Raw genomic sequence first — 13,536 nt, 5'->3', positions numbered from 1 at the left:
TTATTTACTTTTGGAGCTAAAATTTAGTAATTTACATGAATTGTTGTTGCTTTGAGGAGCAAGAAAGTGTTTTAAAGGGTCAATGCCATAGGGTTTTGTGACTTTTTTTCATGTGATAACTTTGGTGTCTTCTTCATTTTTGCATAGTTTGTTTAATGGAAGAAATTGTTTGTTTTTTGTGTTTGTTGGGAATGCAGATCCTAAAACGGAGATGGAAGACACAAACACAGACACAAACAAATCTGGTTCTTCCTCGCCAAGTGGCTCTCCCTTGAGAACCGGACGTTGTCCCTTGCCGACTATGTAGTCTCCTTCACCATTTTCACGATGTCCACGGATGAAATTTAAAGATTTAAGGGATATGAGACAACAAGTCTTAATCAAACAACAAAATAAGGTGGATGGAACCATGAGTTTGAATACTTATCAATTTGATCAAGTTAGAGTGAGGAATAAGCTTGCTTGTATGGTCATCCTACATGAATATCCTCTTTCAATGGTTGACCATATTGGGTTTAAAGAATTTGTGGCTGATCTTCAACCTATGTTTAAACTTGTCACAAGAAATACTTTGAAGAGTGACATTCTTAAAATCTATGATAATGAGAGGGAGAAAGCTTTGAAGATGACGGACAAGAATGGAAGTAGGATGGCAATTACAACCGATATGTGGACTTCAAGTAACAAAAAGAGAGGGTTTATGGTCATTACTACTCATTTTATTGATCATACTTGGACGTTGCAAAGCCGGGTTCTAAGGTAATTTTTTTTTATCTATAAATTGAATGTTAAAGACTTTACATTTAGAATGTTTATTAAGTTATGTTATAATTATTCATATTATTTTTCTAGGTTTGTTTGTGTTCCTTCTCCACACATGAAAGATGTCCTTGCTGAAGTCCTTGTTGATTGTTTTTTAGAGTGGAACATTGATAGGAAGTTGTCTACAATAACTGTTGATAATTGTAGTACTAATGATGCCATGATTAGACTTCTTTTGAATAAGCTTGATACTAGTTCTCTTATGTTGGGTGGGTCTATGTTGCATATGAGGTGTGCTGCACATATTTTGAATTTGATTGTTCAGGATAGGTTGTCTCTTATTGGTGATGGTATTGAAAGGATTCGTGATAGTGTGATTTATTGGACTGGATCACCAAAAAGAAGGCAGAAATTTGAAGAAAATGCATGTCAATTGCGTCTTCAATGCACTAAAGAGTTAGTCTTAGATTGTAAAACTCGTTGGAATTCAACTTACTTAATGCTTTCTACTGCATTGATTTATAAAGATGTTTTCTCATGTTTGGCTAAATGTGAAATATCTTATACTTGTTGATTGTTTTTAGACCCCTTAAACAATTGATTTAACCTAGGTAATTAGCCTAGTTGTTACTTAGTCCAATTAAACAAGTCTAGGTTATCACAACATCAAAGATCAAATCATGCAAAGCAACGGAAAATAAATAACACAAGAAATGATCACCCAGGAAACCAAACCGGTAAAAACCTGGGGAGGATTTGACCTAGCTATCCTCAAGGTAAACTTGAATCCACTATCTTGAAAGAATCGAAGTTCATACAATAAGACTTACAAGCCCCCAGCTCGACTTCTTATTGCTACCAACCAGTAGAACTTACTGACATGACCACGTGCATGCTTCGAATCCACGAACTCCTTCTTTCTTGGATTCACCACCAGATACAAGCACACCCGCTTGTGTTTTCTTTAAGCTTCAATGGCAGTAACTGAATTGATCATCAAGGAGTAGATAAATCTTCTCCTTGAAAACCCTAAGTTTGTGTAAAGGAAAGCTCCTTTAGATCTCACAAGAGATTTACACAAACCGCAATTATGAGCAACACTAAAACGTGGCTAGGGTTTGCCTTTTATACTTAGGACAAATAAGAAACCCTAAAAACGTTTTAAAACATTTAGAGCTGAGTTGGACGAATCTGCAGAAAATCATTCTGCCCGAGCTTCGATCGATCGAGCCTGTCTTTCGATTGATCGAGCCAGGCCGAAAGGCACAATGCTTTCCTACTTTAACTCGATTCCAACTTTACATAAAATCACAACTTTGAGCTAAACTAAAACACTTTTAAAATATTGTTGTGATCATGGTTTGCCAACAATACAAATTAGAGTTCTAAATACATAAAATCCTAAGACTTTAGAACCTAACAAACTCCCCCTTTGGCAATCCATGACAAAACACAACTAGAACCTCAAAGTTTATAAAATAAAAAGCCCTTTACAAAATAATGCTCATAAAACAAATTCAATCCTAACTACTATCCATCAGTTGCAAGTGTAGATAGCAGCTCAATTGAATCAACCTGTATATTTCCTAAAACACTAAACAAAATGCATAACCGCATGTGTGGAAACAATACAAGTAAACAAAATAACATCTTGATTTCAAACAACACACAAATAAAGACAAATATCAATGAATAACTCATAAATATAAATCAATAAGCAGTTTGAAACAAGAAACATATAAAGTACCAACAAAACATAAAACTCCCCCTAACATGAATATCCCATCAAAAACATGGCAAGAGCTAAAAAAGTAAAGTACAAAGTGAAGCACCTAGATACAATCTAAACTCCACAAGCTTCAACCAAAATAAATAAAAGTTCCATCCAAAATAAATAAAACTCCCCCTGAAAGCAAAAACTCAACAAAGTACTCCCCTTTTTTGTGACGGAATGCCAAAAGAATGAAATGCATGAATGATATGTGTTGAGGTCTAAAAAGGATCATAGTGAAGGAAACCCAAAAGAATGAGTCAAGCTCAAAAGGAAAAATCAAGCTAAGCCCCAAATAGCAGATGCAGGAGACCCATGAAGGAATAAAAAGGCCCAGTGGATCTTGAAGCCTAGACGAAGAAGCATCCACAAAAAAAGAGAACCACGGCAAGGGATAAGAAGTAAGGATCCTCAGGAACCATCAAGAGGCGCGGATCCTTTCTGGCACAAAGACAAAGGAAGACTAGGACAGCTCGAAAGAAAAAGACAGAAGAAGAAAATAAGAAACAAAAGCAAAAGAACACAAGCGCCAGTAGAACCCAGCGACCTCTCATGGCACAGACAGAAAAAAACCTCGGGGAACCAGAACAGGGAAGCACAAAAAAAAGAATGATAACAAGCGGCTTTCAAGTTGGCAGAACAGGATTCCGCCCAGATGGGAAAGAAAAGGGAAAAGTGGAAATTGCCAAAAACGGGGATGCCGAGAAGGGCATACCTCAGCACATCCCAAAGAAGATGGCCAACCAGGACTTTTAAAAGAATCAGAGCTGAAAGAAGGAAAGAATGAGAAAAAACGGAAATGGGACTTACCGAGTGATAGGTACAGGACGTGCTCTGTTTGCAAAAGGGTAAAACAGGGGAACTAACAGTTCCCCGGGAAGACCAAAACTCCATTATAAAAGGAAGGGATGGGTTGCAAAGAAAGGGCAGCGAAAAAAAAGAGAGAAGCAGAAAAAAGAAGGGATTTTCTAGATAAAACTATCAGTAAATCTATGGGGAAGAGAAGGAAAAAATACTAAGGGAAAAAAAAACATTGCTTCCCGGTATCTTGTAAAAGCCACTATTGCACATACTCGGATTCAAAGAGAATCAAACTTTGCAAGTTTTGAAGGCTGAAATAGCCACTCAAGACTGTAATTTTTGAACTCGATTGAACCTTGTATCACGTCCTAGTGAGCTTTCTGTAATTAAACAAACAATGTATTAATGAAATATGCCTCATATTTCCCAGGATCCCCTCAGCATTAATTTTGTATCACATTGCTAATCCTGTTTCTTTCCTTCTAAATTTACCTTATTCATTTTTTTTTGGCATTCTTCAATACAAATATCCTTGCTTGTCATTTTTTTATATTGTCAGGAGCATCCCCTGTATACCACTTGATTCTTAAACAGCTTGTTAGCTGCAGTGAGTCAAGGCCCGGTTCACCAAACCTTTTATTTAGGCCCGGGATCTTTAGGCCTGAGTGTCACAAAAAAGGGCACTCTCACATTTTGGCGACTCCACTGGGGACTGGGCAAAGAAGAAGGAAGAAGCAATCCCTTCACAGAGTATGCCTCCAAGACAAAGAAATAGCAAAGGAACTAATGTGCCACCTACGGCCTCTGAGCCCGTAGGAGAAAACGAGGTAGCTTCCAGGCAAGGAGGCGGGATACCCCTGGTAGAACAAGAGGTTGTGTCAGAACAAAGACACGCAAGGCAGGAACCAGACCTCATGGCCAGGATGACAGCAATGTTGAAGGATCTGGAGCAAGAAGTTCGTCTTCTCAAAGAGGGCAGGACACAGGAAATCAGAGACAATGTTCCCTCTACTGGCCACCAAGATGGAACGCAGCCATGAGGAGGGTCAGCAGTGGGAGGAAGAGCCAACCCTCAGTACTTAACACTGGCAGATGTCAATGCCCTCCTGGAGCAGGAAAGGGAAAAACTCTCAAGGATCCCTAAGCAATTCTCTTGGGATCCCCCGTTCCCTCCAGACCTTCTTGGCAAACCATACCCTAAGGGGTACGAACCCCCAAAGTTCCATCCTTTCGATGGAAGAAATGGAAGTGCCGTGGAACATGTGAGTAGGTTTGTCCACACTATGGGCCCCTATGCAGGAGACAGAGAATTATGTCTAAGGGAATTCGCCAAGTCCTTAGTGGATAGGGCATACACTTGGTACACCACGCTGAGACCCGGGTCCATCAAAACCTGGGATGAGATGATGGAAAAATTCTGCGCCAAATATTACCCTGGTGAAGACAAGATCACTTTCCAGAATTTGCAAATGGTGAGGCAGAGACCTGGAGAGGATCCTGTCCAATTCTTTAAAAGATTTGAAGATGTGTCCCTAGACTGCTATGGGGACCATGAAGAAAAGGAGCTCGTGGAAACTTGTGTAGCCAACATGCTTTTTGATTACAGGCTCAACCTTGAAAATCTATGTATCACGTAGTTTGCTGACCTACTACAGAGAACCAGAAGGACGGCGCAAACCATGAGGATGAAAAGGCTGCCCGCGTCCCAAGCTATGACAGCATCAGTAGGAGAAAAAAGGAAGAGACCAGATGGGAAGGTGTTCGAGGAACCACCGGTGATCCCATGTACAGCTGAAGAGTTAAGCCATGTCTTAGACAAATGGATCGGAGATGGGGTTGTTAGGCCATTCACTGTGTCCAGGCCACCAACTGAAGAAGAAAGGAAGAACCCTTTATTTTGCAGAATCCATAATTATGTCAAGCACTCCACCAAGGATTGCTGGACCCTTCGTAGACTCTTCCACAAAAAGTTGAGGGAAGGAACCCTGGAACTCACTCAGAAGGAGCCAGAAGTGCAGAGGAACCCCTTGCCTAACCACAAAGGAAAAGGGGTGGTAGCAGTAGTAATACATGGGAACTCGGCAGAAGCAGAAGAATCTGAAGGATCCTTCCACCCGAGCACAGTCAGGACCCTCTAGAAGAATCCTAAGTTCAGGTCACTATTCAATCAATTAGGATTCGGACCAGAAGCAAGAAGAGTGGCCACAGAGTCTCTCATGAGCATAGCAGCAGATTCAGGGATGGAATGCTTTACAGCAGAGTCACATGCTAGTCGAGCTTTCTTGGAGACAACCAATGCAATAACCTTCACTGATGAAGACATGGAGATTGAGCACCCAGACCACCGTAGACCCCTTTATCTAATGGCCACCATAAACGGCGTTCAAGTCAGAAGAGCACTGGTGGACATGGGGACATCACTCAATCTCATAGCCTTGAGTACCTTGGAAGCTGTGGGCTGAGTTGATAGAAGGATCCTGGGGGCTCCTATGGAAATAACAGGATTTGGAGGATCGGTGGAATCAACAGAAGGATACGTGCAGCTAGCCTTAAGGGTAGGGCCAATAGTAGCCCTGATAAGGTTTCATGTGATTAATGCAGAAGTTTCTTATCATGTGTTGCTAGGACGCCCGTGGCTTCATAAACATCGCCTTATTCCATCCACGTTCCATCAATGCATTAAAGGGAGACTGAATGGAAGGCCCATAAGGATCCCTGCCAACCATAATCCTTTCAGCCAGGGAGAAGTGAACTTTGCAGAAACGATGTTTTATGATGAATTGGAGCCAGATGTTGAGAACCCCGCCCCGGGGACCCCAGGGGCACCTATCCTAGAAGAAGAAGAAGGAAGGAGGGGCACCCGTGACCTGAGGAACCTTCTGGAAAGAAAAAGACAAAAAAGGGAGCCCAGCTCTTCAGGATCCCGAGAATGTGTGGTGGTGCGGGAACTCGGGGGGAGGCTAATCTATCGTTTGTGAAGGTGCGCGGGACCCGAATGCATTATGCAGGAAGGTCCTGGACCACCAAGCTGCATGATGGCCCAAGAAGAAATTCCAGAAGAACTAGTTAAGGAGGCCCAGATTTAGCCTGAGGAAGAATTAAAGGAAATAGATTTGGGAACAGAACCGGGATCCCGAAAGCCTGTCTTCATTAGCAGTCAATTGGTGGCGCAAGAAAGGGAACAACTGGTAACCTTGCTTCAAAAATACAGAGATGTGTTCGCATGGACCTATGATGAGATGCCTGGTTTAGACCCAGGGTTGGTAGTCCATTCTCTTAATGTGGACCCAGGGATGAGGCCAGTAGTTCAACCGGCTAGGGTCTTCCACACTGAGGTAGAAGCTCAGATAGTTCAAGAGGTCAAAAAATTGCTAACAGCTGGTTTTATCAAACCCATCCAACACCCAAAATGGCTTTCCAACATTGTACCTGTGAAGAAGAAAAATGGTCAGATCCGTTGCTGTGTCGACTTTCGCAACTTGAATAAGGCTTGTCCTAAAGATGAATTCCCCTTGCCCAATATCGACCTCCTTGTAGATTCAGCTGCAGGAAGCTCAATGTTCTCATTTATGGATGGGTATAGTGGGTACAACCAAATCCGCATGGCTGCCAAAGATGCAGAGAAGACGGCATTCAGAACTCCAATTGGGAACTTTTACTACACTGTAATGCCCTTTGGCCTCAAAAATGCGGGGGCTACGTATCAGCAGACCATGACAGCCATTTTTCATGACATGATGCACGAGGAGATGGAAGATTATGTAGATGACATTGTGGTCAAGTCAAAGACCAGAATAGGACATTTCCAAGTACTTGAGCAAGTCTTTGAAAGATGCAGGAAGTACAAGTTACTTATGAACCCCATGAAGTGCGCCTTTGGAGTGTCTGCTGGAAAGTTCCTTGGGTTTCTGGTACATCACAAAGGCATAAGTATGGATCCGGCCAAGGCCACAACTATCGCCACAATGAGAAGACCAACTACTGTTAGGGAACTCAAAAGCTTCCTGGGAAGGGTCTCCTATATTAGGAGATTTGTGCCTAGTTTGGCCTCAGCTACAGCAGATCTATCCAAACTGTTGAAAAAAGGGAATGAATTTACCTAGGGGACGGAGCAGCAGGAAGCTTTTCAAAGAATTCAGGGCATCATGAATCATTTGCCCACCCTCCAGGCACCAGTACGTGGGCGACCTCTGCTGCTATACTTACATCAAACTCCCAGGCAATAGGAGCCTTGCTGGCATAAGAAGACGACCAAGGGAATGAGCAGCCTGTATATTATGTAAGCAGAACACTCAAGGATACCGAGACCAGGTACCCTAGAATAGAGAAAGCCTGCCTAATGATCATTTATGCATCCCAAAGGCTAAAGAGGTACTTCTCAACTCACCAAATCCTTTTGGTAACCAAGTCCCACCCCATAAAAGCACTCCTGCACCAGCCCCTTCTTACGGGAAGAATAGCACAATGGCTAGTATTGCTCTCTCAATATGATATAGGCATAAGAACTCCCAAGGCTGTCAAGAGCCAGGCCATAGCAGATTTGATAGCTCAATTCCCAGGAAAGGAGAAAGGCCCGCTGAGCGAAGAAATCCCTGGTGAGGTAGCAGTAATGGAGATCCCAGGGAAGAAATGGACCATGAGATTTGATGGGTCGGCTACAACAACTTCAAATGGGGTAGGAATTGTACTAAGTTGTGAAAATGGGGATATCATGACCTTGTCTTTCAAGCTTGGTTTCTCGTGCTCTAATAATGCAACTGAATATGAGGCATACTTAACCGGGTTGACTATAGCACTTAGCATATGAGTGAAACATATGAGAGTGTTGGGAGATTCCAATCTTGTAGTCTCCTAAGTGAAAGGTGACTTCGCGTTACGGGAACAAAGCTTAGCGGCTTACAGGACTTGGGCACAAAGGCTGGAGATGGAATTTCAGACCTTTAGCATAGAGTACACTCAAAGAAGTGAAAACAGGTTTGCTGATGCGCTCGTCACCCTGGGATCCCAAATACCATTTAATGGGAGAGATACGCTGATAAAAATAGGAAGGCAGGAACATTCTATTGTAAGGATTCTCCAAGGGATGTACCCCGGAGAGTCCAAACAGTGGGACTGGAGGGACGAAGTCAAAGAAAAGATGAAAGAGGCAGGGCCTAGAGGGAACATCAAAGAACTAATGGATTACACTCAGATAGAAGGAGAATTGTGTAGAAGGCTACCAGGAGGAATATTGTCCAGATGTATCACCGAGAAGGAAGGAAAGTCGAAACTAGAAGAATTACACGCCCAAGCATGTGGAGTTACAGAAAAGGTCAGCCTATATAGAAGATTGCTACGCATGGGGTATTACTGGCCAAATATGGACAAGGAAGCAGCAATTATACTGGAGAAATGCCAGGAGTGTCGTTTGGCAATTGATAAAGAAGAAAGCTACGCGGTGTTTATTGCAGAAGATTGGCGGGTTCCTTTCATAGGATACCTGGCTCAGGGGATCCTGCCAACCGACAGAAAACTGGCCTACAAGCTCAAGAAGCTAGCAGACAGATATTTCCTGCAAAACGACATCTTATTCAAAAAGGGATACCGTGGGGATCCCCTAAGATGCCTAGGATCAAAGGAAGCTAGTGAAGCAGTCAGGGAAGTACATTCTGGAGATTGTGGAAGTCACCCGGGAAAGAGAAGGCTGTACAAGCAATTACTGTTGTTGGGATATTACTGGCCAACGATGAAAAGAGACTCTGAGGAGCTGGTCAAAACATGTCATGCTTGCCAAGTCCTGGGAGATGCAATTCACACTCACCCAAATGTTCTACAGGATATGACGACACCATGGCCTTTTCACACTTGGGGGCTTGATCTCATAGGGCCTATAAACCCTCCATCCAACGGTTACATATGGATCCTGGCAGCCACCGAGTACTTTACAAAATGGGTAGAGGCCATCCTTTTGAAAAAAGCCACTGGAGCAGCCGTAGCAAATTTCATTCGAAACCACATCATTACAAGGTTCGGGATCCCCAGAAGATTGATCAGTGACAACGGAACCCCATTCATAAACAAAGATATGAAGGGGTTAACTGAAGCATACCACATCAAGCATGGGAGATCTACCCCATACTACCTACAAGGAAACGGCCAAGCTGAAGCAACTAATAGGGTAATGTTGAAGATCCTTAAGAAGATAAAGCATGAGTATGGGGGTAAATGGAGTGATCATCTGGCAGATGTACTTTGGGCATGTAGGAGCTCTGTAAAGATAGCCACAAGATTCTCCCCATTTTCCCTGGTCTATGGAACAGAAGCCATCAGCCCCGTGGAGTTAGTCATTCCCGTACCAAGGGTAGTTCTGGAGGAAAATCAAGGAGAAAGTGAGGACACAAACAATGAAAGGAGGCTAGCAGATCTGGAAGGGGTAGAAGAAGAAAGAGAGCTGGCCAAGAAAAGAAGCTAGAGGTACCAGCAAAGAATGACTAGAGCATATGCACAAGCAGTACGCCCAAGAATGTTCACTGAAGGGCAATTAGTACTAAGGATTGCGGAATACGTGAGGAGGAACTTGCCAGGGCCTTCCAAGTTCACCCCAAAATGGGAAGGACCCTACATCATTAGTGCAGCTCATGAGAGCGGTATTATTACCTTACCAAAGAAGATGAGACAGTCCTGACAGAACCCATAAACGGGAAATGGCTGAAACAGTACTATGCATAAGGACGAGGGGATCCCGGTACCTCAGGGTCCTTTTACCAGCTTCACCATCTGCTAAGTGTTTTTTATTTTTATCTTTTTATTTCAGCCTTTATCATGAATTCTGGTCTAAAATGATTTTATTCAGGAACCTATGATAGATTGACACTTTGCGGTCAATACTGCACTAAATGATTTTCTTTGTTCCTTAAAAATGACCATATTTTAATGAAGTTCCTTTTTTCTTCAATATTTAAGTCTTTCTTTAAATACTGCAAAGACCAAGTTTGGATAGATTTAAGGAAGGATACCTGAGTAAAAAAAAAAGAAGAAAAAAAAAAAGGTATGTAATACCCTTTTACATATGGCCCAGGATTCACCTCACAGATAATTTCAGATACCCCACAGACAGTTCCAAGTGCATAGGTCTAGGATCACAGATAAAAGTAAAATACCCAAGATACCTAGCCTAGCACTTGGCAAAAGAGGGGAACCTGTCAAAGTTCATGAACTGGGATCGTATCTCAAAATATATATAGGAAAAGATACCAGTGTACCCAGTTCAGTACTTGTATAATAGATTACCGGGTACCTGGACCAGAACTTACAGTGAAGCCTGTGGAAACCATGGTCCAGGACTCAGGAAAGAAAAGAGAAAAGTCATAGGAAAGAAAAGGCAATATATCAAAGAGAAAGGCAGATTCACATACTAAGAAATTAGAAGCAGTTTTGAAACACCAAAAAAAAAAAGAGAAACAAAGAGGAAAGCAATGTTCAAAAAAAAAAAACATTTGTAAATCTAAAGTAAGCTAAGGAATGAGGCCGGCCAACAGGGAGGCATCCGGAGAAATAACAGGCACAGTCGAAGTAGAAAGGATCCTCTGCCGCTTGACCTTCAAGTCTTGTAAAACCTTGTGAGCACGAGCCAAAGCTTCCTTAGCAGCAGCTATCTCGATGTCTATACTTTTGGATGATTGCCTCTGAAACAGCATATGAGCTAACAGACGCAAGTGATCCAACAAAAAAGACAAATTGAACTTGGCCTCTAGAAGGTCTTGGACTACCCTTCTCCACTCCATAAGCTTTTCTTCAGACAAAGAATTTACAGAAGAATTCCTCAGGGAAACCAGCACAGCACATAGCAACTTCATCAAAATATTACCCAGAAAAACGCCTCCCCTGAAGCCACTGGTGAAATCCCCGTGACTCTTAAGTAGACTCTCTAACAGCGGCAGGCCTTCAACAGGAACAGAGAAGCGTAGGAAGCTGCCATAAGAAGACCCAAAAGCATGGAAATGGCTGGCAGGAAGACTGTTAAATTCCAGGAGGTCAAAGCGAGCTAGGAAGGAGGAAAGCCTTGAATCAAGATCTGAGTCAGCCACTCTCGAGGCGTCCCCCATCACTATGTCACCACTTGCAGGGACTGGAGGACTTGCAGCCTTTTGCTCTGGCTGAAGATCAGCAATTCGAACGGACCTCACAATTCCTTCAGGGATAACAGGCTCAGAATCTTTAAAGCCTGTATCAATATTAAAAAAAAAAGGAAAAGGAAGAACAGATTTAGTCTTAAAAAAAAAAAAAAAGGGGAGAGAGAAGAACAAACTAGTACCGGCTTCTCGAGGCAGAGCCTCTTCTTCTTGATCCCCTGATTTCCCCGAAAATTCTGGGAAAGAACATAAGGCAAGTTGAAGAAAGGGTGAAGAACCAATGGCAAAGTGGCTAAAGGAAGGAAGAGATGCAGGGGGCTTCGCCATAAAAAAAAAGAGAAGGGCGAAGGGAAGGAAAGAAAGGAAAAAGGAAACACAGTGGGAGCAACTCGCATTCACCTTCTGAACTTTCTGATTCTAAGGAAGAGGCAATACTGGGAGCAGACTTCTCATTGGCTTGACCTAAAAGGAGAAAGAAAAGAAGGAACTCAAAAAAAAAAAAAAACTGGAAAAGAAAATAGAGATGTAACGCTATTTTAAGGAAACATGGCTCACCTGTTTGTTTGGATAAAGGAGTGTCTCCCAAAGCGCCTTTATCTGACAATGTTTGAGGAAACACAGTCCTGATGGGACTAGGAGTGCGCTCAAGATGGGGACTTTGAGATGTAGGGATCTTAGAGGCTTTGGGATCCTGATAATCCGGTGAACCCTGCATCGGTTGCCCGGATTCCTCAGCCAGACCACCAATAGGGGGCTCACCCCCCACAATAGGAAAAGCAACAAAAAGAGCTGTAACAGTTTCCTCTCCCAGAGTCTTGCCGGTCATAGGAGGAGATACCTCCACCTAAAGGAAGAAGAGGAGGAAAAAGCAGTGCCAAGTGAAAAACAATGGGGTAATGCTAACAACACAGTGCCAGAACAAAAGGGAGAGAACATAAAAAAAAAGGCACACATACCACGTCGTCACCAGAAGATTGGCTTTTCCCTTCTTGTAATCAGACTTGCGTTTGGACTGTAAAGGAAACCACCACTCGTCAGCAAAATAGAAATAAGTGCAACAAGGTGAACAAGTGAAAAAGAGAGAAGAAGGAAAGAAGTCTTGCCATTCTCTCTCTCTCTCTACAGATTCTCTGGAAGTCTTTTGCTTACTATGAGTACGCCCAGAGGGTCCTAAAGGAGGCTGGGATACAAAACCAGAGGATCCTAAAGAACCATGGACTGAAGCAGTCACAGGAACCTGGGAAAAAGAAGACTCTACCTTGGTCTTCTTCCGGGTCCTTGAAGCCAAAGGTTCCCTGACATCCTTGCCTTCCTGAGATGCCAAGTGTATTTGAGATTTCCCAGTTTTTCTTCTTTTCGTCTCAGAACCTATCTCCACACCCTCTGTGCTTTCATCAACATCAACAGCTTTCATTTTTTTCGGCCTGACATCCTTACCTTTACTCGGAGCGGTGGCAGCACCTATTGTCTCCACTGCACCTTTCTTGATGGGCACTCCAGAGGAAGTGCCAATGACGAGACTATAACCCAGCCAAGTCTCAGGAAAATCCTGTGCATAAGTCACCCAACCTCCCCTGGAGGCATGCCACTTTGCAAACCCAGTCTTGCTGCTTGCAGCAGCAGAAACAATCCCAGCAGTAGGAAGGGATAAACGCCTATTGGATGTCGGAGCAGAAACAATACTAAGATTCGGGGTTTCCCGAACTGTATCGGAGCCAACATAGTCAACGAAAGACTTCTGTACTCTTCTCCAATAACTGGTATAGCCACTAGAAGCAAAGACTCCTCTCTGGGAGTTAGGCACTGCAAATTGGGGGCTCCTCCCTGACCAATAAGAAAAGGCCTGCAGCCTCAGGAAAGGATCCAAAGAAGGAAGGGACGGCACCACGTCCTTAAAAACTGGAGGAACGTCCTGGTCAAAACCAAACTGTCGGAGCACCCGGTGTGCTGAATAATGGGTATATTTTGGGCCACTCGAAGAAGGCACAGGAAGTCAAGAGGGGCTAATGCAGGCAAGATAAGCCAGACTGCCCTCATCACCACGGCGCAAGTCAAAGGTATTACCTATAGAAGATAAAAAAGAAGACAATA

At 43.1% G+C, this 13,536-nt stretch overlaps 1 protein-coding gene across 1 annotated transcript; it reads left to right on the top strand.

Annotated features, from left to right (window-relative positions):
- Positions 1-409: 409 nt before the first annotated feature.
- LOC126700683 (zinc finger BED domain-containing protein RICESLEEPER 2-like) lies at positions 410-1,336 on the top strand. The gene is made up of 2 exons (XM_050398891.1): positions 410-759; positions 853-1,336. The coding sequence occupies exons 1-2, from the start codon at positions 410-412 to the stop codon at positions 1,334-1,336; spliced, it is 834 nt and encodes a 277-aa protein (XP_050254848.1).
- Positions 1,337-13,536: the final 12,200 nt, after the last annotated feature.

This window comes from Quercus robur, chromosome 9 (genome assembly GCF_932294415.1).
Source record: "Quercus robur chromosome 9, dhQueRobu3.1, whole genome shotgun sequence".
In the NCBI taxonomy this organism is placed as follows: Eukaryota; Viridiplantae; Streptophyta; class Magnoliopsida; order Fagales; family Fagaceae; genus Quercus; species Quercus robur.
Note: the sequence above shows the minus strand (reverse complement) of the source record. Positions and strands in the feature narration are given on the sequence as shown.

Bases quoted from the DNA above. Each gene is read 5' to 3' on its own strand.
- LOC126700683 (XM_050398891.1), top strand. From the start codon at position 410: ATGAGTTTGAATACTTATCAATTTGATCAAGTTAGAGTGAGGAATAAG. The intron at 760-852 runs GTAATTTTTTTT...TTATTTTTCTAG, and splicing joins TTGCAAAGCCGGGTTCTAAG to GTTTGTTTGTGTTCCTTCTC.